The sequence below is a fragment of the Heliangelus exortis genome, chromosome 19 (assembly GCF_036169615.1).
Source record: "Heliangelus exortis chromosome 19, bHelExo1.hap1, whole genome shotgun sequence".
Classification (NCBI taxonomy): Eukaryota; Metazoa; Chordata; class Aves; order Apodiformes; family Trochilidae; genus Heliangelus; species Heliangelus exortis.
In genome coordinates this window covers 2,222,736-2,246,898 of record NC_092440.1, presented here as the reverse complement: position 1 = coordinate 2,246,898, position 24,163 = coordinate 2,222,736, and the positions used below count along the sequence as shown (strand labels likewise).

General features: G+C 61.7%; 3 protein-coding genes across 4 annotated transcripts; all 3 read left to right on the top strand.

The window, feature by feature from the left end:
* The first annotated feature begins 875 nt into the window (after positions 1-875).
* CASTOR1 (cytosolic arginine sensor for mTORC1 subunit 1) lies at positions 876-6,146 on the top strand. Of its 2 annotated transcripts, none has more exons than XM_071762689.1 (9): positions 876-1,035; positions 1,160-1,230; positions 3,504-3,697; positions 3,801-3,933; positions 4,150-4,273; positions 4,867-4,980; positions 5,066-5,148; positions 5,267-5,378; positions 5,471-5,953. In XM_071762689.1, exons 1-9 carry the CDS (start codon positions 923-925, stop codon positions 5,844-5,846), a joined length of 1,320 nt encoding a protein of 439 aa, XP_071618790.1. In that variant the 5' UTR covers positions 876-922; the 3' UTR covers positions 5,847-5,953. The 2 variants fall into 2 exon arrangements, with proteins under 2 accessions (XP_071618790.1, XP_071618789.1); XM_071762688.1 differs by having other exon boundaries at positions 878-1,035; positions 5,267-5,361; positions 5,462-6,146.
* Positions 6,147-8,682: 2,536 nt separating this feature from the next.
* On the top strand, positions 8,683-10,762 carry OSM (oncostatin M). The gene is made up of 3 exons (XM_071763333.1): positions 8,683-9,247; positions 9,928-10,064; positions 10,188-10,762. Exons 1-3 carry the CDS (start codon positions 9,211-9,213, stop codon positions 10,650-10,652), a joined length of 639 nt encoding a protein of 212 aa, XP_071619434.1. The 5' UTR covers positions 8,683-9,210; the 3' UTR covers positions 10,653-10,762.
* A 6,794-nt stretch (positions 10,763-17,556) lies between these two features.
* On the top strand, positions 17,557-19,677 carry LIF (LIF interleukin 6 family cytokine). Its single transcript, XM_071763585.1, has 2 exons — positions 17,557-18,015; positions 18,151-19,677. Exons 1-2 carry the CDS (start codon positions 17,557-17,559, stop codon positions 18,586-18,588), a joined length of 897 nt encoding a protein of 298 aa, XP_071619686.1. The 3' UTR covers positions 18,589-19,677.
* The last annotated feature ends 4,486 nt before the right edge of the window (positions 19,678-24,163 follow it).

Sequence of the window (24,163 nt, the reverse complement as noted above, 5' to 3'; positions counted from 1 at the left end):
CGCTGAGAACTGCCCCAACTTGTGACAGTGGTGGTGGCTGCCCGGCCCTGGGAGACTTCCTAGGGGAGAGCAGCCATGGGGTGAGGTCCCTTCGCAGCACCCAGACCTGTCCCCAAGCCCCAGTGTCACCTCTCCTGTGACCAAACAGAGCCAGGGCACCCCTGATTTATCCCATGGAGCCCCAGAACTCTGTTTCCCACACACAAAATGGTTCCCAGGCTCCCCTCTCCCTCCCCGCACTTCCTGCAGACGGGAATTCTGCCCACACCTCCGTTCCTACCCCCAGCACTCCCAGCTTTATCCCGGGGGGGGGACACAGGACTGAGCCATGTGGGCAGAGGGGGCACAGCGCAGTCGGCATGTGGGGTCTCAGGGGGTCCGGTCCTAGTGGGTCCCGTCCCAGCCCTGACTACGGGGACTGGGAGCAGGGTCCTGGGTCCGGTCCAGGCAGCCCAGGGCTCCAGATTGGGTCCGGAGCGGGGGACCCCGGGGTTCTGGTGAAAAAATTCGGGTCCTATCCAGACTCCCCGGAGTTCCGGTGCGGGTCTGCTCCAGGCTCCCCGGGGCTCTGGACTGGGGTTGTTCCGGGACCCTGAGGTCTGGTACTAGGCTCTAGGTCCGGTTCCGGCTCCCCGGGACCCCGCGTCGGGTCCGGTGTGGGTCCAGTCTAAGCTCCCCGGGGCTCTGAGGCTCCGGATCCGGATCCCATCCAGGCACCCGGGGGCTCCGGGTCGGGTCGGATGCAGGGTCCGGGGGGCACCGGGCTGAGGTCCCCGGTCACCCAGCCCCGGGTGACCCGGGCCCGGCCGAAGTTCTGGTCCGGGGCGGAGCGACCGATTGCCCCTCCCGCGGTCCGGGGCGGTCCCGGGGCTGTGCTTATATCGGGCGGGGGTGGGGGGGGCCCCGGTGCGGCTCGGCCGCCATGGACCTGCACATTCTGGAGCACCGGGTGCGGGTGCTGAGCCTGGCCCGCCGCGGGCTCTGGCTTTACACCCACCCGCTGCTCAAGCTGCTCTTCCTCCCCCAGCGCTGCAAGTACCGGCCTTCGTCCTCCTCCTCCTCCTCCAGCTTCCCTCTCCCCCCCTCCCCCGCTCCATTCCCGGTGCTCGGCCCCGGCGGGCGGCGGTGCTGGGATGGGCAGCACCGGTTTCTTCTTCAGGTGCAAATTCTTCAGCTTGACGGAGACCCCCGAGGACTACACCATCATGCTGGATGAGGAAGGCTTCAAAGGTACCGAGCGGTGGCTTCCAGGTCGCTCTTAGGGTGGGCTGGCACCGCAGACACGAGTTGTGCCCGTTCTCAGTTCGTTTCTCCAGGCTTGGGCCGCAGGGAACGAGTCCTGAGGCTGCAGCGAGGTTCCTCCAGCCCTGCCCATCCCCGGGGCTCCCCGGCTGCTGAGCACCCAACCCCGCGGCTCCTGCACCGGGGATGTCCCAGCTTGCCCGTCCCAGGCTTCCTGCACCCCAAAAATCCTCTTCCCAGGGCAGGGCTGCTTCTCTGCTGGCCCCGGCTGGGAGAAGGGGGAGCCCGGGGACAGCCCAAAGCCTGGCTGCTCCGGACAGGGGACAGGACCCTGCTGGGACGTCCGTGGGAACCACCCCAGCTCGCTGTTGCTACCCTCACCCCCCCCACCATCGTGCCCTTGGCCATCTTTGTCCTTCTAGCCTGGGCCAACCAGTCCTGTGCCCACCTAGGGTGGTGCTGGTGCTGTGCCTGCAACCAAGGACCAGATTTTTGAGGTGTCCTGGCTTGTGTTTGAGCCCGTTCAGGCCCGTCCCTCTCCTCCTAAGGTGTCATTTGGTGACATGTCCACTGCTGGTGACATGTCCACACGCAGGCCTGGCCGCCGGTGCTGCAGGAGGTACCGGCCCAACAGGCTGTGCTGGAGGGGTTGGATCCTGCCCTGCTTCCCACACCCAAACCTTCCTGGCCTGGCTGCAGGACCCACAGCTTCTCCCCTTGGCCCTGCCCCAAGGAGCAAGGGTCAGCCCAGCCTGGGGCACTGGGTGGCCGGAGCAGTTCCCACCTCTCCTTGGCTGGGGGAAGGGGCTCTGGGGGCCGAGTTCTGCCCCCACCCCGAGTTGTTCCCCACATATTGTTTTATTTCAGGGCCTACGGACAAATATTCCCCAATCCCGAAGGGGAGGGCAGGAAGTGCTGAACAATGGTCCTTGCGAGCCGGCAGCCCCACTGTGCCCTCTGTGCCCCCCCCCTCGGGGCTGGGGGGCTGCCAACCTCTCCCTGCTGCAGGGCTGGGGGGCAGGGGATGGACCCCTGGCTGGGGAGAGCTTCACCCCCCGCTCCTCTCTTGGGAGTCCAAATTAAACCCTGGGGTGGGTGACACAGGGACAGCGAAGTCCGTCCGCCCCCCCCGCCTAGGCCAGGGTGGTGTTGAAAAGCCATTAAGTGTGTCCGGGTCCCCGTGTCCCCATCTGTGTCCCGCCCTGGGCCGGAGCCGAGGCCGTTCTGGTGCTTCCTGCTCAGGAATGGGCGCTGGGAACACCCGGGATCCGGCCCTGCCCTGAGCCCAGCTTCGGGTGGGGGTGCAGAACCCATCCCGCCATGGGGACCCCATCATGGGGACCCCGTTCCCCCATTGGTGCCAGACCTTTCCCTGGGATGACCTCCCCACTGCCACTCGTGTGATGAGTTTGGTTTCTCAGCTGGGACACGGGGTGCTTGCCCAAGGGGCTGGGTGCTTCTGAGGGGGTGTCACCCACGGGTGCTGCCCCCCCCCACCTTTGCTGGGTGGGGGGGAGCAGTGTGGAGCCCCTCCTGAGTGTCTCCCCCCACACACACACACACACACTGTCCTTTCCAGGGAGCTCTGTGGGGGGGACAGTGACAGGGGGGATGCCCTGGGGTGTCTGGGCAGTGCCACCCCTCTCCTGGCAGGGAGGGTGGGTGCAGTGGGGGGTGGACACCCAAGCACAGCTCCTGTCATACCCCCCAGCCAGCACCCCTTCCCTGCCAACAAAAACCACTTTTTGGGAGCCCTACCCCCCCTAGATGAGGTGGCAGGAGGTGCTGGCACCCCAGGGTGGCCCTTCCCTTGTCCCCTCTGGTGCCCCATGTCCCCCCACCCTGAGCATCCCCAGTGCTGGGCTGGGGACTGCTGGGGAGGTTGGAGGGGGATAGGGGATGAGCCCCAGGGCCCTGGCAGTGCCACTTTTGGGGTGCAGTGCCTCACACCCCCTTGCAGCCAGCCCAGGGTGCTGGTGTGTGGATGAGAGACACGTCCAGGTTTGGGGGGGAGGGGGTGTCATAGCCTTGTCCCCCCTCATCCCTATGGCCAAATTGAGGCCATCTCAGTGCCTGGAACAGCTGAGCCCTGTTGGGCTCATTCTACTTGTGGATGGGGCTGGTCAGGGCCCCAAAAAAGGCTCTCCAGCCCCATGCCACAGTTCATCTCCCACGGGACAGCGTGACGCGTGGCTCTTGAGCCCTGTGGCATTGCCCCGGGAGGGGGGTTCCGTGCCTCAGTTTCCCCTCGTCCCCCGCAGAGCTGCCTCCCTCCGAGTTCCTGCAGGTGGCAGATTCCACCTGGTTGGTGCTCAGCGTGGTCTCCAACGGGCGGGCACCCTCGGGCTCTCAGGCCACCGGTGTCACCAAGATCGCCAGGTCGGTCATCGCGCCGCTGGCCGAGCACCACGTCTCGGTGCTGATGCTCTCCACCTACCAGACCGACTTCATCCTGGTGAGCCGGGACCGGGACACCCGCTCCCGATGTCCCCTGCTGGTGGCAGGGGGTGGTGGCGGGGGGAAGAAGCGGGGCCTGATCCTGTCCCCGCGCTGGGCAGGTGCGGGAGCGGGACCTGCCGGTGGTGATCCACACGCTGGCCGGGGAGTTCGACATCTACAAGGAGGAGAGCGGGGAATGTGTCCCTGTCACCTGCGATGATGTCAGCAACGGCTTCCTCAAGCCCAAACCAGGTGAGTGACACCCTGCCCCCAGGGCCACCCTGTCCTCAGGGCCACCCGACCCGCGCCGGGATGTTCCAGCTCTCACCGTGGTACCCACATCCTTGGGGACCCTCCTCGGGGGGTCACCCCCTCTGCAACCTGCTGGGCGCAGAGGCTGTGGCTGCGGTGGCCACGGGGTGGCACTGCGGGACTGTCCCCAAGCTGTTCCCGTGTCCCCGTTGCCAGCTGCCAGCCCCACGCTGCATCCCGTGCAGAGCCCCCAGACCCGGTTCTGTGTCCTGACGGTGGCCCCCGACACGCTGCCCTCCATTGCCACCATGCTCATCGACGTCCTCTTCTACTCCCACAGGTGGGTCCTAGGGACACGGTGACATCCCCTCACCCAGTGCCACCTGAGCCACAGTGACATGTCCCCCTTCTTTGCTCCCAGTGGCTTTTCAAGCTCTGGGTGTGTTTTACAAACTGGTTTTGTCCCCTCCCAGCACGTCTGGGGGGGAAGATGGGGGGAGGCTGCCACCGTGGCAGATGGGACCCCTGAGGTGACCCAGGGGACTTTGAGGTGACACCACACACACACAATCCCTGTTACAGCAAAGCCCAGGGAGGGGGTTGCAAGAGGGTGGGAGCGGTGCCAGAAAGCTCCTAACGGGGACATCCCAGGGGACAGGGGGTGATGTCCCCTCTGGTGGGACCCTCCTGGTCCAAGAGGTGCTTTGGGAATGACTCGAAATCTGGTGTCACCCTGTCCTGTGTGTGTCTGGCACCCAGTGTCACACTATCCTGTCACCTCGTGTCCCCCATCGTGGGGGCTGCAGACCCTAGGGGTAGGTAGCACCCTCCACACCCCAACACCGCCCTGCAACGTGCCCAGTGCCACCACCCAGCCCCTGTCCTCCCAATTTTGGGGGGCTGTGACCCCTGTGTCCCCCTCCCTCCCATCAGTCCCCCCCGGGAGGCTGGTGCCAGCAGCCAGGACCTCGACTCCAGCACCTTCTTTGCCTTCTCCCTCATCGAGGGCTACATCTCCATCGTGATGGATGCCGAAACCCAGAAGCGGTGGGTGCCTTCTGTCCCTCTGTCCTTCTGTCCATCTCCAGGGAGGGGGGGTGGGCTCACACTCACCCTCCCCCCCCTCTCCCAGCTTCCCCAGTGACCTCCTCCTGACCAGCTCCTCGGGGGAGCTCTGGCGGATGGTGCGGATCGGGGGGCAGCCCCTGGGCTTTGGTGAGCATCCCCCTTCCCCTCTGCCACCCCATCCCCGTGCTTGGGGGAGTACGTGGGGCGCTGCTCACCCCAGGTTTTTCTGGGGGGGGGGTTTCCCCACCTCTCCAACCCCTCCCAGACGAGTGCGGCATCGTGGCGCAGATCGCGGAGCCGCTGGCGGCCGCCGATATCTCCGCCTACTACATCAGCACCTTCAACTTCGATCACGCCTTGGTGAGGACCTCGCCACTGCTCCCCCCCCCCCCCTCCTCCCCCTTCCTCCAGGGGGTCACCTCCCCGCCCAATGACCCCCTCGTTGTCCCCTTCCCGGCAGGTCCCTGAGGATGGCATCGCCGAGGTCATCCAGCTGCTGCAGCAGCGCCAGGACGGGGGCAGATAGTGGCTGGCCAGCTGTCCCCACCCCTGGTGGCCCAGCGCGGTGGCACGGTGGGGTCCCTCCTTGTCCTCTCCTCCCTCCCGCTGCCACATTTGTTGGTTTTGAATTGAAGCCCTCCCCCCACCCGCTGCGGGGCAGAGCTCCCTGCCTGCTGGGGACGCGGGGGTTTGGTGGCTTTAAGGACCCAGTGGCCTCATGGTGGTGGGACAGTGTCCTGTGGGAGGAGGGCAGTCCCCACCCTGCCACCCGTTGTCCCCAGGCTGGGGACTTGGGAGGAGAGTGGGTGTCCCCGGGGCTTGCTGGGCAGGGGGGACATGCCTGAAAGCCATGATGTGCCACCAAAATGGGGGTGGGGGGGATAGGACATGTCCCCGTGGGTGTGTGGTCCCCCTGGGTGGCTCTGGGACACCTCTGGGGAGACAAAAACATCCGTGGAGCTTGGGACCCCCCAAACCCCCCCATGGCAGTGATTGGGGGGGGGGGAGCTGTGGTTCAGCCCTGTGTCCCCTCCAGGGTGGCCTCGTGTCCCCTGGCTGGGCTGTCACTTGTTGTAGGGGGATGATAGTGCTGTATTTTCACCTAATTTTTAATAAGTCAATAAAAGCTCAATTATTTTTCTTTCCATGTAGCCTCTTGCCCTGGGAGGGGGGGCAGAGCTGGTCCCCAGAGTGGTGGCACTGGATCTGAGGGGGGATGTGGCACTGCCTGTGTCCTCTCCCCAGAAGGTGACCTGGTCATTTTGGGTTGAAACAGGGCTGAAGCCTGCAACCCTCAGACAGTCCCGGGGGAAACTGAGGCACAGGCTTCAACCTCCCCCCCCCTTTGCAGTGACCAAGCTTTGCCACCTCTGTCCCTGCGTCGTGTTTGTGACCCCCCCCCCACCCCCCAAAATCTCTTCTTTTGTGGCTTGCCTCCCCTCCTGCAAAAGATGTTTAATTTTGTATTATTAATTCTTAATTAATAATAATTAATAATTAATACCCCCCCACTAGTTTCTACCCCCCACAGTCTGGGGGACACTGAGGCACAAAGGTGGCTGCACCCAGCCAGGGGCTGTGACACGGTGCAGAGCAGGAAACCTCTGCAGGGTTTGTCCCTCGCTGTCCCCCCCCTCTCCCATGCGTTGGGTGGGGGGTGCCAGGATCCAACCTGCGTCAGCTCCTGCCTTTGGGTTCCCACCATCTCCCCGGGTGCTCTTCTTCCTGTCTTGCTCTCTTGTCCCCAGTCATGGGATGTTGGTGACGTGCGCCCAAGCGATGAAGAAATTGCCGCCAGCCCATGCGGTCACCGGTGCTATTTTTGTCCCCATGGGGTATTGCACAGTCCTCTGCCACCAGGGTGGCATCTTCTCTGCCTGGCCCTGTCACCCAGAGGTGATGGTGCCAGTGACAAGGCCACCTGTGGTCCTGTGGGGGGTCTGAGAGGGGTTGTGTGCTCTGCCTGGGGGGTCCTGCACTCCCAGTGGGTACCTGGGGGTCCTGCTGTGGCATCACATGAGCTGGAGGGCTCAAAAGGTCAGGGGGTGGAGGGATGGAGGGAGGGAGGGATGGAGGAAGGGAGGGAGGGATGGAGGGAGGGAGGGATGGATGGAGGGATGGATGGAGGGAGGGAGGGAGGGATGGAGGGAGGGAGGGAGGGGTGGAGGGATGGATGGAGGGATGGATGGATGGATGGAGGGAGGGAGGGAGGGATGGAGGGAGGGAGGGAGGGGTGGAGGGATGGACGGAGGGGTGGAGGGCTGGAGGGGTGGATGGATGGATGGAGGGATGGATGGATGGATGGAGGGAGGGAGGGATGGAGGGAGGGAGGGGTGGATGGATGGATGGATGGATGGAGGATGGAGGGATGGATGGATGGATGGATGGATGGATGGATGGATGGATGGATGGATGGATGGATGTTCCTCTGTGTAGGTGGGTGGGTGGGTGGATGGATGATTGGACAGACAAATGGAAGGATGGATGAGTGAGATAGGTGGAGATCTGCATGGACAGATGGAGGAGAGGGATTGATGGGTGGATGGATGGACATACACACAGGAGGTCGGATGGATGGATGGATGGATGGTTCATTGTGTGGATGATAGGTTGATGGAGGGATGGTTGGATGGGCAGATAAGTAGGTGGATGGATGGATGGATGGATGGATGGACAGGTGGACACATCCCAACTCTTCAGGTAGACAGATGGACAAGCAGGTGTGGAGCAAGAAGGATGTTCTCCTGGCTCATCCACTGCTGTCACCTCTGCTGGGGGGACACCTCGAGGAGGAGAAAGGCAGCACCGACCCCGCTCCCACCACAAGGAGTCCCATGGGTGGCGAGGCAGCTGGGGAGGGGACATTTAAGGAAAAGAAAACATTTCTGCTTCTGGAAGTGAGTCACAGCCGCAGCCTTCCGCCCCGCAGGAGACGTTATTTCTGGGTTGTCCCCCCTCTTCCCCACCCAGTCTGGGGGTGGGGCAGCTCCCTGGGTTCCCACCAGCACCTTCTGGTGGTCAGCCCAGAAATCAAGCAGCTCAAAAAGCCAAAAGATGATAAAATAAATTCCTTTTTATGGGATGGAAAAGCCACTGGCGGTGCTGAGCTCTCTCCCTCAGGATGAGGGACCTGCAGGGACCTGTGGGGACAAAGGGCTCTGTCCTGGGTGCCACCAGCCATGCCAGGGCCCCTCAGGGACATGGTGCCAGCCGGGCTCTCCCATTGTGGTGTTGCACAAGCTGGAGGTGGCAGTGAGGACAGCTCTGCCCACACCCCTGCCCTCTGCCCCACGGCCACCTTTGGGCAACCCCAGGGCCCCACGTGGGGCCCAGCTCCACACTGGATTGTTGTGTTTCCTCCCTGGGTGGGTGCTGTGGGCAGAGCTCTGCCACCCTGTGTGTCCCCCTTGGCCAGCACCCCAAGGTGTCACCCAGAGGGTGGGTGTCACCCAGCACCGTGGCTGGGTGCAGGCACCAGCCAGGCTGGGGTGCTCCTTCCTGGGATGGTTCCTTCCTGGATGGCTCCTTCCAGCTCCCATGGTTGGACTCGGGATGGGAAGCACCCTGTGATGGGACATGGGTGTCCCTGCCTGTCCCTTGGCCATAGGTGCCACAGCCCCGTGGCTGCCACCACTGCCACGTCTCTTGTGCTCTGGGTTGGGGGCAGTTGAGGACATTTTTGGTTCAACAGGGACCCTTTCCAGGGATGCTGGGTCATGGCATGGGATCCAGGAGGCTCCATGGGACAACAGGCTCCCCAGGTTGGATCTGCTGGATCCAGGATGGTCCATGGGACAACAGGGTCTGAGAACTGGACATGATGCGTATAGAAGGCTCCACGGAACATCGGGATCCCTGCTGCATCCAGGAGGCTCCACGGGACAATGGGCTCCAGGGATGGACCTGCTGGACCCAGGAGGTTCCGTGGGACATGGGACTCCCAAGGTTGGACCTGCTGGGACTCCCTCGAGGAACTGACTCGAAGAACAACCCCCTGGGCCACCCTGGCATAATTTCCTCCCGCCAGGCCATCTGACTCCTCTCATTGGCCCCGGGGCCACCTCTTGCCTGCTGGCTTGCTGGCCCATTGGGCGCGGGTGCCCCCCGTGGCGGCGGGGGCGAATGGGTCCCTTTAAAAGGAGAGCTTCCCCCTCGGCCCGGCAGTAAGGAAGTGGCTCAGGCGCCGAAAAAACACCGCGGGTCCGGGCCATGCGGCGAGACGGGTGGCTCCCGGGAGTGCTGGGAGGTAGGTGTCCTCTGGTGTCCTCTGGTGTCCTCTGGTGTCCCCTTGGTGTCCTCTGGTGTCTGTCCCCCAGCCACCCCCCAGCTCCTCCCAAGCTGGGGGCAGCGAGGTGGCAGCAAGGGTTGAGGCGGTGCCAGTGCAGATGGTGTCACTGAGGCTGTCCCTGCTGTGGTTGGTGTCACCTCCCAAGGGTGCTGGCGGGGCACGGGGACATCTCCCTGCTTCTGCTGTGGGGTGGGGGGCAGTGGGTGGGCTGCTGGAGGTGCAGGAGGGGACAGGCTTTGGGGTCAGTTCGGTGGTGGAGGGTCAGGGGTCAGCAGCCCTCCAAGCCCAGATGGCACTGCCAGGGCCACCCTGCTGTGAGTGGCAGCACCCGAGGGGCAGGATGCAGGATTGTCACCTCTGTCCCCTCTGCAGTGACAGGGCCACCAGGGGAAGGTGCTGGGGCAACCACGAGTTGGGCTGCTTGATGCCATCTTCATCCTCCTCCTAACTATGTCCCCAGCACAGGGGCTGGCTTGTCCCTACAGCGGGACCGGGGACTTTGGCATGGGGGGGACACACGCCTGGCACACGGAGAGGGTCTCACCTCCAGGTCTGACACCAGGGTGATGGGCAAGCGGGGCCAAGCTCTTTCCACCGTGCCTGTCACCCTGCTCACCTTCCCTCCTCTTCCTCCCCAGCTGTCACCAAAGGGCTCCTCATCCTCTGGGCAGTACCGGGTCAGGGGGGGCGTTCCCTGCAGCACCCCACCCTGCAGCAGGTCCAGGCACTGGTGAGACACATGGCTGAGGATGCTCAGGAGCTCTTCACCTTCTACGTGAGTCCCCTTCCCCAGGACACAGGGTGGCTCCTGTCCCCTCCACAGGGGGACACCAGGCTGGGGGGAGCAGGGTCCCCGTGCTGCTCCTCTCCCTGACCTCTCTCCCTTACCCCCTCGCAGGAGAAGGACCAGGGCTTGGCCATCGGCCACCTCTGCCGCACCAACCGCCCACCCGAGTGGCTGCGGGGACCCTCCCTGGGGACCCGGGGACTGAGGGGACTGAGAGGGACCATGACCCACATGGCCCAGGCACTGCAGGACATCACCCGGCACCAGCGCGACCTCAACCCCCCCGGTGCCGAAATCCTGCGCCGCTTGGCCAGCGCCCACCTGAAGGTCCGGGGGCTCCTCAACAATCTGGAGGGGCTCTACCCAGCTCCCAGCCCCCACCCCACCCGCCGCCTTCCACCCGGCCCCACAGCACCCACCAAGGTCTTCCGGCAGAAGCTGGAGGGGTGCCAGATCCTCTGGAGCTATTCCCGCTTCTTGGTCAAGCTCAACACCCTGCTGGAGACCAGGAGGCTCCGGGCACACCGGCAGAGGCAGAGAGCTCACCAGGGCTCACGGATGCCCATGAGCTCCTAGTGTTGCTGGAGCTGTCTCCATCTCCATCTCCATCTCCATCTCCATCTCCATCTCCATCTCTGTCTCCGTCCCCATCTCCAGCATCTCCAGCATCCCCAGCATCTCCAGCATCTCCAGCATCTCCAGCATCTCCAGCATCTCCACCACTCCATCCCCATCTCCATCACCTCCATCATCCCCATCACCTCCATCATCTTCATCATCTCCGTCCCCATCATCTCTATCTGCATCATCCATCCCATCCTTATCATCCCCATCTCCATCATCTCCATCCCATCCCCAGGACAGGGATGCTCCATCAGGACACACCACAGACTCTCAGGTTCACCCAGGTGAGGACACAAGCACTCTGGAAGCAGGGATCATCATTTCCCGTGGGGATCAAGCTGTCCTTGTGCCACCACTCAGCTGCAGGACAGCCCTGGCACCTCCCCCACGTTTTGCATCCCCGGCGCCAGAGAGAGCCGTGTGCTTGGGTGTCCCCTGGGTGCCCAGTGCTGTGGGACAGAGCTGTCCCCAAGCCCCGTTGGACTTTCCAGTGATTCAATGGGTCGGGTGACCCGGCCTGACTAAGCTCACCCAGCACCAGCCACATTGCCCACACCAGGGAGTGACACCAGCAGTGTCACCCCCTGCCTGCCCTCTGCCAGGTTTGCTGACCCCAGAGAGCATCTGGGACCACAATCCTGCAAGCTTGGTGTCCCCATGAGCTTGGTGTCCCCATGAGCTTGGTGTCCCCATGAGCTTGGAGTCCCTGCACACTCCATGTCCTCATGTGTTTGGTGCCCCTCCAAAGCTCGATGTCCCTGTGCTGGTGTCCTCATCCCTGCACGCTCAGTGGTCCCCTCCCTGCCCTCTCGTGTCCCTACACAGTGTCCCTGGGCTCACCCTTGGTGACCCCAGGCTCTGGGAATCCCCCTGTGTCCTCAGGGACCCCACGGTCATCCCTCCACTTCCGCTGTCCCTCTGTCCTCGGTGTCCCCAAGCCCCTGGGGACACCACAGCCCTGCCTGGGCCACCGCACTGTGACGATGGGTGGTGGCACCCATCCTCTCCCCCCCTAATTTATACATTAATATTTGTGTGGGTTTTGTATTTATTGAATCTTGGGGTTAATTTAAGACGTCTCTGAAGTGGGAAGAAATATTTAAGGACATGTTTTTAATATATACAGAAATATCTATTTTTATGGCAATTTTTTTTTTTTTTTTTTTTTTTTTTTTTTTGTATCGTGTTGAACTCTGAAGGTCCCAAATGTTTATTTATGGTGGGGGGTTGGGACCTTGGGAAAAGGGGCTCCTGCCCCCCCCTCCCTCCCCACTGGCTCCAGCCTCCCCCTCCCTATTTTTGTATCAGAGCAGAAAGAAATAAAGTGTTGACCTCGGCCCGTGGGCCGCTGATCACTTGTGTCCCTGTGTCCCCAAGGCCCAGTGCCTGCGTGGGTGTCCCTGTGTCCCCGTGTCCAGACACTGGTGTTACTGGTGTGTTCCTCTGTCCCAGTGGCCCCGTGGCACTATGTCCAGATGTCCCAGACACACTGTAGCTGGGTGCCCCTGTGGCCAGATGTCCCAGTGTCCCGTTGTCCCTGCATCCCAGTGCCCCTGTGTCCTGTGTTTGGGTGTCCCACTGTCTGGGTGTCCGTGGGTCAGATTTTGGTGGCCCTACTGTCACCAGGACATGTGACAAGGTGTGATTTGGTGGCACAGTGTGGGATGGGACCTCGCCTGGCGTGGCACGGTGCGGGACGTGTCCCCACAAGATGTGGCCCGTGGCACACAGTGGACGTGGCACATGGGCTGGCACTGGCCAGCCACCCCTCTGTGCCACATGTCACACGTGTGTGTGCCTCTGTCCCTGCTGTGGCCACGGGCAAACGAGCAGAGCCACACGGCCCTGCCGAGGCCACCGTGGGGACCGGGCCACCCCGCTGCCACCTCTCCTGCTGAGTCAAAAATCCTAAGACCAGGTCATGTGTCCCCGTGGAGTCACTCCTTCCCCACCGTGTGCCCCTGCCTGCCGGGACACTGCCACCACACTGCCACCTGACTCAGTCCTGGGGACCATCGCCACCGGGACGCTGCTGCTGGCACCCGCTGCCCCTTGGGGACTCTCGGGATGGAGACAATGTCACCATGAAGCAGGACAGGCTGGGGGGTGACCGTCACCGTGACAGTGCCACCGCTCACCAGCTGCCAACCCCCTGCTCCCTGCATGGGCCCTGGAGGGGAGGGTGCAGGTATGTGACCCCCCCCTGCGGCATGGAAGGGTGGGGGGACAATCCCCAAAGAGGGGCTGCACACCCCTGGGTGTCACCGGGGGGTTGCTGTCACTTCTGTCATCCCCGTGGGTGATGTCCCTCGCTGCAGGGCCACCCAGGGGATCCCAGTGCCCAGCCCTGGGGAAAAGCCACCCCAGGGTGGGGACATCCTTTGGGCACTGTCCCCAAGGGTGCTTGTTTGCCCCACCGTGGCCCGGCTGGGGTGGGAGCAGTGGGGTGACACCCATGGAAGGGCACTGGGGGACGGGACACAGGGACTGGGAGGGGGACAACCCATCCAAGGCACCATCGTCCCCACTGGTCCCTGTGCCCAGATGTCCCTGAGGAGGGGACACGGGGGACACACACTTTGCTCACCCCTTCCTCAGCCCCCCCGACACGGGGTGTGTGTCCCCCAACCCATGGGAACACCCCGGGGGCTGCGGTGACAATGACATTGGGGTGTGTGTCCCCCAGCATGGGGACAGGGACACAGCAGGGAGTTTGGGATGGGGGGTGGGGGCAATTATGGGATGAGGAGGGGACAGGTAGAGATAATTATGGGATGGACGGGAAGGGGAGGCTCTGGGTTAGGGAGAGGAGAGGTCTGGCATGGGGGGACAAGGTGGTGGGTGGGAATGGGGCAATTCTGGGTGGGGAGGGAGCAGTTCTGGGTGGGAATGGGGCGGGAAGGGTAATTATGGGATGGGGAGTGTCTGGTGCTGGGCTGGGGCAGCAGGGGGCAGCACGGGGACAGGGATGGGGCAGGAGGGGACTGGGATGGGATGGGATGGGATGGGATGGGATGGGATGGGGTGAGGGAGGAAGCTATGGAAGGAAAAGAGCAGCAGCATGAGTGGCTTTAGGACATCCCAACCTTGTCCCCATGTCCCTGGCCAGGCTGGCAGTGGGGATGGCAGGCAGCAGTGTCCCACTAAGCAGAGCCACTGCCTCCTGCCCAGCCTCTGCCCAGCTCCACTCCTGGAGTCCCCAAACCGAGGTCACCTCAGTGCACCCCACCAGCTCCCATCCCACTGTTCCCCCCAACCAAACCCTCAAGGTCCCTCCTTGGGACCCCCCCCCTGGACCTCCCACCCGTGTCACCACCTCACCATGCCCTGCATTGTCCCCTGGTGCCACCCCCCTGGAGCCACACGGGGTCATTCCCACCATCCAGGCTCTTGGGAAAGGGATCACCACCCTTGCCTGGAGCAGGGACAGTTTTCCTGCCAGAGCATCCCCCCTGCAGAAGGGAGCCCTCATTTCACCCCCCACTCCCCTTGAAAATCGATTATAAATGAACCCCCAAACCTTGCCCAGCTCCTGGCACCAACTTAGCTCTGGACTGGGATATTCTGGGGCAGAAAACGGCCAAAAAAATGGCAACCCCCCCAGCCCCAACACAGGACCTGCTCGAGGATGTGCCCTTAATTTAGAAACACCAATTTCTCAGCTAATTAAGTGCCACCAGGCCAGCAGCCACCTTCTGCTCCACGCTGAGCTGCACCCCAACAATCCAGGTGTGACACTGGGGGTGTAGGACAGGGCTTGTCGTGTGTGTGTGTGTCCCCCCCAGGTTTTTGCCATCCCCTGGCTCCCCATCCCAGCTGGCTCCAGTGTCCCAGTAAGGCCAAACTGGGCTGTGGCTGTCAGGGTGACTGATCCCCGTGGGGAAACTGAGGCAGGGAGCACAGAAGGATCCTCATGTCTCTCCTCAGCCTGTCACCCCCTGCTATGGAGGGGGGGTGGGGGGCACAGCTGGGGTCCTGGTGGCTCTTGCATCACTGTCCCCTCGGTGGGTTCAGCTGCCAGCAGCACAACCAGGGCACAAACTTGCTAAACCTGATTTAAAAAAAAAAAAAAAGTTCCATCTGGGGCCGTGCCCCTGGTGAGGAGGAAAAAAAAAGAAAAAAAAAAAAAAACCAACAAAAAAACACTACACAAGAAAAACAGCAGCAACAACACGAAACCCCCCTTTTAACCTGTTTTTCACCCAAATCAGGGTACGCACAGCCCCTCTCCCACGAGACAAATCCCTCCCCCCCACTTCCACCCGTGGAGCTGCCCACCCCCCGCAGGGTGTTTGTCCCCACAGATCTCTGAGCACCTCACCAAGGGGCCAGCACCCCCCTGCCTGCACCCTGCCTGAGGAAGGGTTAACCCTGGGGAAAGGGGGCCGGGAGGGGGGGGCCCGGGCCAGCCTCTCCCCCTGGGTGGGTTTGTCCTTTTTCCCCGAGAAAACCCACCCTTGGTTTTGAATATTTTCACCTAAAAGGACGAGCCACCAGCGGGCCGGGGGACACCGCGGTTGTCACCCCAGCACTGCCACCTCTCACCTTTGAACCTTTCTAACCCACCCCCCCCAAAAAGAAAAAAAAAAAAAAAAAAAGATTAAAAAAAAAAAAAAGAGATTAAAAAAAAAAACAACCCGAATTTTACATATATTTAAAAAAAAAAATTTTTTTATTACTTTTTTTCCCCCCTCCACGTTCTTCTTTCATTGACAGCTCCGGCAGCCGGCGGGGAAGCCCCGGCCCGGGGAGGGGGGGACCCGGGGGTGAAAGTGCTTGCGGCATCGTGACTCACGGCGACATCGCGCCTCGACGCCACTGTCGCCACCCGCTGCCCCCCGCGACACCCCCAAACCCCACGTGCTGCCTTTCCCCTCCCTTTGGGGGGAACACGCTTTAATTCATCCCCCCCCCGCCAGCTTTCCCACCCACCTCCCCGACCTTAAAAAAAAAAAAAACACCAAACCAAAAAAACCCAAACCACCCGCTTAAAAAAAAAAAAAAAAAAAAAAAGCAAACCACCCAACCCCAAAGCCACAATCCGGGTGACATCAATTTTATCAGAAGTTTATTTCTAAGAATCATTCAGGATTTCCAAAGCCCTCGACTTCCTGATTTCCAGTTTCAATAGAAATAACGATAGTGGTGCTGCTCCCCCCCACGTCCCCCCCCTCCTCCCCTTTCTTACAACACAGGCTGGCTGCCGGACCGGTATATAAACCCCGAGAAGTCCCCCAGTATGAACATGAATTTCTGAAAACTCCCTCTGCCAACACCAATCCCCATTAAGTCGCTCCCGGGACGCGGCTCACAATGAAGTTCGTGCCAGCAGGTAAAAAAAAAAAAAAAAACCAAAAACCAAAATCCAAAAAAAACCAACCCAAAAAAAAAATATCAACTTTTGGGGCAATTAGTTTCCCTCCTCCTCTCCTTGCTCCCTTCTTATTATTTTGCTTTTTATTGTTTTTTATTTATTTATTCCTTTCCTCTTCCCTCTCCCCTCTCCTTTTCCCGGTGATGCTCGGGCACAGGCGGGTGCCGGGTTGGGGGGGGGGGAGCGAAGGCTCCCGCCGTGCCGCGGTCCCCGGGGATGAGCATCTCTGGGAATTGGCAGCGGGGAGCGCGGAGCTGGCGCGGAGCAGCCAACATCTGGACACTTATATAACTCGAAAAGCTTCCAAAAGGGAAAAAAAAAAAAAAATCAAAAAAAAAAAAAAATCAAAAAAAAAAAAAAAAGCAAGGAGGGGGGGATTTTTTTATTTACTTTTTTTTTTTTTTTAAAAAAAAAAAAAAAAAAAAAAAAACCAAAAAACTTCGCTGCTTTCGCTCCTTCTCCGCCGTGCCGGGAGCACCGGAGGGATGGGGAAGCTGCCAAGTGCAAGAGGAGGGGTTGGAAGGAGCAGCCGCCACCCCAGCGATAGTGCTGGGGGGTCCCCATGGGGCAGCGCCCACCCAGGACCACCCCCACACCCATCGCCGGGCACACGTGGGTGCTGAGCTCTGCCCAGCTGTGAAAGGGGCACAAGGCTGGGGGGGGAGACGGGACGGGACGTGGCATGCGGGGGGTCAAAAGGGATTTTGGGGGAGGGGTGGGGGTCAGCGGCGGCGGGTCGGGGCTGGCAGCACGCCCAGGTAAGTCCTTTCGCACCTGGGCGGGGGAAATGAAGGAAGGGTTTGGATTACCCGGCACCGGTGGCACGTCGGAAGCGCTGACAAGTGCGGGGCAGCTTCGGCGCTTGTCACAGCCTGGGGACTTCGCTGACAGCACCCCCCGAACCCCACATCGTGGCATCGCAGGGACCCCCCAGCCCTGCCGGGGGAACTGGGGGAGAGGACAACACCCCCTTCCCTCTCTCCCCCGCCAAACTCCCTGGGAGGAGGACCTGGTCCCCAGGGTGCGAGCTCTGGAGGTGCTTTGGGCACCCCGAGTAGGGATGCTGGTTTGGGGGGGTCCCTCGGGATGGAGGAGGGAGGGGGGGGTGTTGGAGCACCCCGCTGGCGCAGGAGGAGGGGGACGATGGGGGTGACCAGGCTGGTGGTGGCTCAAAGGTTCCCTTGGTCCATGGTCAGGGATTTCCTGGCCGGTGGCTCCAGCAGCTGCAGCTTCTCTTCTCCTCGGGGGCTCCTGGCGGGCAGGGAAACTGAGGCAGGCTGTGGCGGCGGGAGGGGGGATGCCGGAGGCAGGTTTCCTTGCGGGTGCCCCCGCTGAGTCAGCCGGGGCCGGGGTGGGGCCTGGCTCCCGCAGGGCCCGGCCGAGGATAACGGAGAAAAGAGGGAGGGGGGGGGGGGGGAGGAAAAAAAGCGCTTTGCATATTTGATTAAAACCCCACAGGTCGTCACCGGGGCCGGTTGCGAAATGTGGGAAGGAAACGGGGCGCCCCGCGGGGAGGGGAGGCGGGGGACAGCCTGCCCGAGGGCAGGTGAGGGGGAGCACGGCAAATCTGGGGGGGGTCTGGGGGCTTACCGGACCCCCAGCCGGACGGGAGGAGTCTGCAGCCTGGCTGGACGCCCACCCACCCTTCGGTGCTGGGGGACGGGCGAGGATCCCCCCGAGGATGCTCTGTCCTCCAGGGTAGGAAGGTCCCCCCCCCGCGGGCCACCCCCGGTGACGGTCAGCTCTCTGTGTCCCCACGCAGGTGTCGTGCCCTTCGTGGCCCTGCTCCTGCTGCATCGGCGGCCGGTGGCTGGGCGGGCGCTGCTGGTGAGCGGTCCCGGCTGCCCCGGGCACGGTTTGTGCCGCTCCACCGTCCAGGAGCAGACCCGCAGGCAGGTCGCGCTGCTCAATGCCACCGCACAGGACCTCTTCAGCCTCTATGTAAGTGGGGCTGGGGGATGGAGCCCAGGCTGGTTTGCTCCATCGAGGGGCGGGAGGGATGGGGATGCCCGTAAAAGGTGGTCGGGGTGTGCGTGTGCGTGTGACACGGGGGGTGACACTTTCCTCTCCTCCCAGCTGAAGTGCCAAGGGGAGCCGTTCAGCAGTGACAGTGACAGGCTCTGCAACCCCGGTGGCATCGTCTTCCCCCCCTTCCGCGTCAACCGGACGAGCGAGAGGAAGGAGGTGATGGTGGCCATGTACAAGCTCTTCGCTTTCCTCAACGCCTCGCTGGGGAACATCACACGGGACCAGGAGGAGCTCAACCCCACGGCCAAGGAGCTCCTCGACCGACTCCACAACACCACCAAAACCACCCGGGGCCTCATCTCCAACCTCACCTGCCTCCTCTGCAAGAACTACAACATCTTCCAGGTGGATGTCAGCTATGGGGAAAGCTCCAAGAGCAAGAGCGCCTTCAAGAAGAAGCAGCAGGGCTGCCAGGTGCTCAGGAAGTACGTGCAGGTCATTGCCCAGGCTGCCCGTGTCCTCCTACCTCATCTCAGCCCCCCGTGAGCACCCACCCTGGCTCCTCTGCCTGCCCCACACTGGCCGTCCTCCACCGCTGCCTCCTGAACTTCTTATTTATTACCCTGGACCTTGTGCTGGCCCCATCCATCCCCCTGGTAATTTATTTGCCCCTTGAGGGGTGAACCTTGCAGCCCTGTGCATCCCAGGTGGAGCAGGGCATCCAGCAGGACGAGGTGGTGCATCCGTCCCCGAGGTGACGCCGGACAGAGCACGGGAAGCTCCTGGGATGGACCTCAGCTGTCCCCATGCTCCCACGGGGTGAGCTGTGGGTGCTGCCAGGGGACAGGTTCCACCCCCATGGCTGGGCTCCTCCGTTGTGGAGGGCAACCTGATGGACATCCTTGAGCATCACCCGAAAGGCTCAGGAAAGGGATTGGGATGAAGGACACTCACTGGGATGCTACGGCTGGTGGGGACACGGGGACACGAGGACACGCTCCCCCCCTGCACATTCCAGGGCTGGGCTCCCCCACAAGGAGCTGAACTGGGGAAGCCGGGGTGGCTGGGGCTGGGTCCCACCGCCTTGGACAAAGCCACCTGCTGGGGACAGAGTCGGCTGCCAATCCCCAGGAAGCAGTGTCCCCCGGGGCAGCAGTGTCCCCCGGGGCAGCAGTGTCCCCCGGGGCAGCAGTGTCCCCCCGCGCTGGCACGGAGGGCACGGAGAGTCCCCCCCCTTCAGAAAAGAGCTTTTCCCATGGGAAGGGCTCTGAATGCACCAGTGGCCAAGGGCTGGGCTTTGGGCTTCACACTGCTGGATGTGGGGGACACGCAGAGGGATGTGGGGACACACACAGGGATGTGGGGACACACACAGGGATGTGGGGACGCAGGGACGGGCCCCAGGCCAGTGGCAGGAGACGCTGGCTGGCTCCTGGCACCAGAGAGGGCTCTGAGGGTTATTTATTGCCTCGGTGGAAAGGCCAGCGTGCCCCCAGAGCTCTGACTTGGCTTTTAATAATGTTATTAATAATGATAATTAATAATAATTAATAATAAGATTTCTGGTAATATATATAGAGAGAATTCTATTTAAATATTTATTTTTTTATACTTCTTTTCCCCCTCTTTTTTTTTTTTTTTTTTTTTTTTTTTTAAATAAACCAACAGAAATGGACTGCATTCGGCTCCTCTCTGCTGGGTTCCCTTCTCGTTGGCCTTCAAACACCTCAGCTTCTTCCCTGAAACACCCTGGGCTGCTCCAAAATCCCTCAGATATTGCTGAGGGTCACCATCCCCCATCCCTTTTCTCCTTCTAGGGGATGGTGGATTGTGGAGGCATCTTCCTTGGTGGGGTTGGGGTTTAAATCAACACTCTGGGGATGCTCTGGGATGACGTGGGGACCATGGTGGTGCCAGGAGCAGCATGGTGTGGGGACCATCACAGTGCCAGGAGCATTGTGGTGTGAGGAGCATCGTGGTGTGGGGAACATCATGGTGTGAGGAGCATCACAGTGCTGGGAACACCAGGGTGTGAGGAGCATCATGGTGTGGGGACCATGAGGGTGAAGGGATTATGCAGGGAGCTGCACTCCAGTGCCTGGGGATATGGGGAAAGGCCAAATCTGGCTGGGAAGAGGCAGAGGGAGGCGAGTGAGTGTGTTGGGGGGGGCAAACAAAATCTCAGCCACTTCCCAGGCAGCCCTGGGAGAGGTTGAGCAAAGCTTGGCCAGGGCCAAGACCACCTAAGGCTCCTCCAGCACCCTGCTCCTCCGTGAGCGTCTCGGATGGGGCCGTATCGGTTAACAAGAGGCTGATTATCCAGGAGACGTTGGAGCAGGATGATGAAATTTTCCTCCTCCTCCGGAGCCCTCGGGCCAACAGCCAAACCTCCCAGGCATGAGACAGCAAGCGGATGAGCTAAGATCCTGTGTGATCATCTCTTGTGTCTCGGAGGAGCCCCGACCGAAAAAAAAAAAAAAAAAAAAAAAAAAAAAATCATCGCAAAAAATCAAAAGTTTCCCCCTCCCCCCCCAAAGACCCCCTCTGTTCCTGCCTCATTAAGTTGTGCTGCTTCCCCCAGCTCCCACAGAAGGTTTCATGGCATTGGTTTGCCCCCCAAAATGGCACCATTGTGGGCAGCCTGATGCCACACCAGCAGTGACAGCAGGGTGAGCAGTGTCCAGGTTCAGCCTGGCCCTGCTGTCCCTTGGTGGTGGCAGGTGAGCCCCTAAACCAGCACCAGCTTCCCCACCACCCAGAGGAGGCACCAGGGGACATCCCAGTGGGTCCCCAGGCACGGTGTGGCTTTTTTTCCATCATCCCATCCTGCCACCAGGGAAGGAGTGTCCCTTGTGCCAGTACCCTGGAAGGTGCCCAGGATCCCAGCCCATTTGTAGGGTCTTTTTCCAGCTAGCACCAGGAGATCAGATGTCCTCAAACTCACCCAAACCCCTCCAAAAAGCAGGAGGGGGGGGAGGGCACAGCAGCAGCCTCGGAGGGGACAACACCATCTGTTTGGGATCATCATGCAACAGGGCCAGATCCTGCAGAACATGCCAGCACCCTGATGGCTGCCAGGGTCACTGTGTCCCTGGAGCTGGGGGCACCCAGGTGTCCTCATGGCTACCATTACCAGGCCATCAGATGGTCAACACCTTGTGTGCTGGAAATCCGTGGCTGGGCATCCAGGCTGAGCCTGTTTGGGTGTAAACATCCACCCCTTGTCCCCACTGGGGATGTGGCAGGTGCCAAGAGGTGCCACCAACCCGTGGCCTGGGGCCCGGAGGGGTGACAGTGGCCAGAGATTTGGGGTTGAGCTCAGTGGGGCCAGGAGCTGGGCTGGGGCTGAGGTCCTGAGCAGGGAGCACGGCAGCGAGGAGCTGTGCACATCTGGATTTCTCACGCTTGCGTTCAACGTCCCTCCTCAACCAGATGGCAAAAATAAATAAATAGAATAAATCAGAGCCTCCTGACATAAATTGGGAACTCACGCCCGGGCCCTGCGTTTCATGAGTCTCCCTGGAAGACAGTCAAACGAAGGCGAGGACAATGGGTTCACTTCTCCCCCGTGTCGGGTCATTCCCAGTTAAGGCTCATTAGTGGCGGGCGGGGGATTAACTCTTCCTTCCCTGGAAAAGTGGCTCCTGCCAGAGCACGAACCAGACCCTAAAATTCCCCCAAGCCCCATCCTTGGCCTCCCCCGGGGGATTTGGGGCTGGAGGCTGGTGCCATCCCCCCAGCTGCTGGGAGCGGGGACGCGTCTCCCTGTGCTTGGTGGACATCCCAAACCCGAGGGAGGTGGAAAAGGCTCTCGATGACCTCAGCCAGCGGCCGATCCCACCCACCCGGCGCTCGGGGGAAGCGGGCCAGCCCCGCGAGCCGGCCCGCAAGCACCGGGAAGGGAACCGGCCCTGGGGCTTCCCGGCGAGCCCGGCCGGACCCCGTTAGCCCTAGGAAAGGAGAAACTATTTTGGTTGGGGTGGGAGCCAAGGAAGAGGGGATGGGGGTAAACGGGGGAGGAGGGGGCTCCGGGGAGCCGTTGGCTGCAATGGGGGCGATGCCCGCGCCCCGGTAACGGAGCGGTCTGACCAGCGGCCCCGCGTCGGGTCAGGGCTGCCTGCGGGGAACGCGGGACGTGAGGAGCGGCTCCTGCCCGCGGTGAAGTCAGTGCCGCTGCCTGGGTGTGACTGCCTGACCTCAGACCTTGGCCCCGCGGCGTGGATCATGTGCTGAGTGACGCCGAGCAGCCCGGCCGGCCGGGTCCGAGCCGCTGCCCCGGGGCCACCCGCCAGACCGGGCTTGCCGTGCGGGAGGTGCAGGTGCGGTGCGGGGGCACCCAGAGCTCCGCATCCCCCTCCCCCCACGCACAGCGGGAGGTGGGGGCCATGGGTTGTATCCCCGGGGTCTGAGCACCCCAACCGGGGCTGATCCCCAACACCCAGGCTGTTCCCTGAAAGGTCCTGGTTGGAGCATCCCACCTCTCCCGGCATCCACTCGCGCTGGGGTCACACCCACTGGTGCCCACAGCAGAGCCACTTGGCCGTCCAGGAGGTGCCACATGGGAGCTGTGCTCAGCTGGGAATGATCTCCTCCTCAGGCCCCCAGCCCCAAGCTGGGTGTCAGCAGGTCCCTGAGGAGGGGAACAGAGAAGCATAAATGATTTTGGTTGGAAGGGACCTTAAAGCTCATCCACGGGCAGGGACACCTTCCACCAGCCCAGGCTGCTCCAAGCCCCATCCAACCTTCAGCACTACCAGGGATGGGGCAGCCACAGCTTCTGGGGGCAACCTGGGCAACCAGGGGCTCAGCACCCTCACACCAAAGAGTTTCCTCCTAAGATCTCCTCTCAATTTCCCTTCTTCCCGTTAAAGCCAACGTGGTGTCCAAAGGGCTGGCCAGTGGCTCTCCCTCCACGGTCTCAGGCTGGCCACCAGCCCGAGCACGGAAAGAAGAGCTGAGCCCATCTGAAACGCATTCATCCCCGGGCACTGTTGCTGCAATAGCAGATGCTCCAGTGGGTCCCCAGCCACATCACAGCTCGGCAGCGCGGGAACCTCACGTTCACATGGGAAGAAACAGCCCTTGCCCTGAATGGCCCAAACTCCTAATTGGAGACCAACCGTAACGAATAAAGGAGACAATGGGCTGGAGGCGAGATGAACGCAACCTCTGTCGCAGGACCCGGCTCTGAGAAGTCGTCTCCATGCCTGGCAGGGGTCTTGGCACGGGGCTGGCAAAAGCCAGGGGGAGGGTGGGGGTTGGATCCGGACCCCCCGGCACAGCCACTCGCTGTGTGACACTGCTGGAGCTCGGGGCTGGCTCGGGAGCTGGATGACACATCCCCAGCCGTCCCCCGAGACCCTGGTCGGCAGCTTTGCTAAGCAAGTGTTTAGTCTTGTGGAGAGAGAGCTTGGAGTGGGGTCAAATCCAGCCCCAGGGGAGCTGCTGGAGAGGCCTCTCTACGCTGCACCCCGAGTGCCATCCCTTCCCATGCCCTGGAGAGGGCCGAGGGGACCCTTCCCCATCAAGGAGGGGACGCGCTGCCACGTCTTCCACCGGGAGAGATGGGCAAGGGCAGGAGCTGGGTGGCTGATGGCCGGGGTTATCTCAGCACAGTGATCACCTTCCAGCAGAGGACAGGGGAAGTTCTGCAGCCCTGGGTGTTCAGCACCCTGACCAGAATCTGATAGGGCTCGCAGAGCACCCAGGCAGAGTGGTCAGAAAGGAGGTGAATATCCCAGCTCTTCCACCCCTGCTCTGCTTGAGTCTGAGCCCTTGCAGACACTGAGCCCAAAACGCAGCAGGACCTGCAAGGCTGAAGCTCTTTGAGATGCATCTGCTGGACAAAGGCACTTCAGATGGTCTGAGCCTACATATCCCCTGCCTGGGGAGGGGAAAAAGCTCACCCAGGGAAATGGAGGTCACTGGGAAGAGGCAAAGGGCTGGCAGGGGTGAAGAATTGGGAACCCAAGAGAGCTTCCAGAGGAACAGGCACCACTGGGAGAGACTCACCAGGAGGATAGTGAGGAAGGACCAGTCCTGGGATGAAGCAGGAGCTGCATCAGCTCCCTGGTGTCCCCAGAGCCAGGGGGGCACAGCATGGTATGGGGAGGGGGTACAC

Bases quoted from the DNA above. Each gene is read 5' to 3' on its own strand.
- CASTOR1 (XM_071762689.1), top strand. From the start codon at position 923: ATGGACCTGCACATTCTGGAGCACCGGGTGCGGGTGCTGAGCCTGGCC. The intron at 1,036-1,159 runs GTACCGGCCTTC...TTTCTTCTTCAG, and splicing joins TTCCTCCCCCAGCGCTGCAA to GTGCAAATTCTTCAGCTTGA. The intron at 4,981-5,065 runs GTGGGTGCCTTC...CCCCTCTCCCAG, and splicing joins GATGCCGAAACCCAGAAGCG to CTTCCCCAGTGACCTCCTCC.
- OSM (XM_071763333.1), top strand. From the start codon at position 9,211: ATGCGGCGAGACGGGTGGCTCCCGGGAGTGCTGGGAG. The intron at 9,248-9,927 runs GTAGGTGTCCTC...CTTCCTCCCCAG, and splicing joins GCTCCCGGGAGTGCTGGGAG to CTGTCACCAAAGGGCTCCTC. The intron at 10,065-10,187 runs GTGAGTCCCCTT...ACCCCCTCGCAG, and splicing joins AGGAGCTCTTCACCTTCTAC to GAGAAGGACCAGGGCTTGGC.
- LIF (XM_071763585.1), top strand. From the start codon at position 17,557: ATGTGGGAAGGAAACGGGGCGCCCCGCGGGGAGGGGAGGCGGGGGACA. The intron at 18,016-18,150 runs GTAAGTGGGGCT...CTCTCCTCCCAG, and splicing joins AGGACCTCTTCAGCCTCTAT to CTGAAGTGCCAAGGGGAGCC.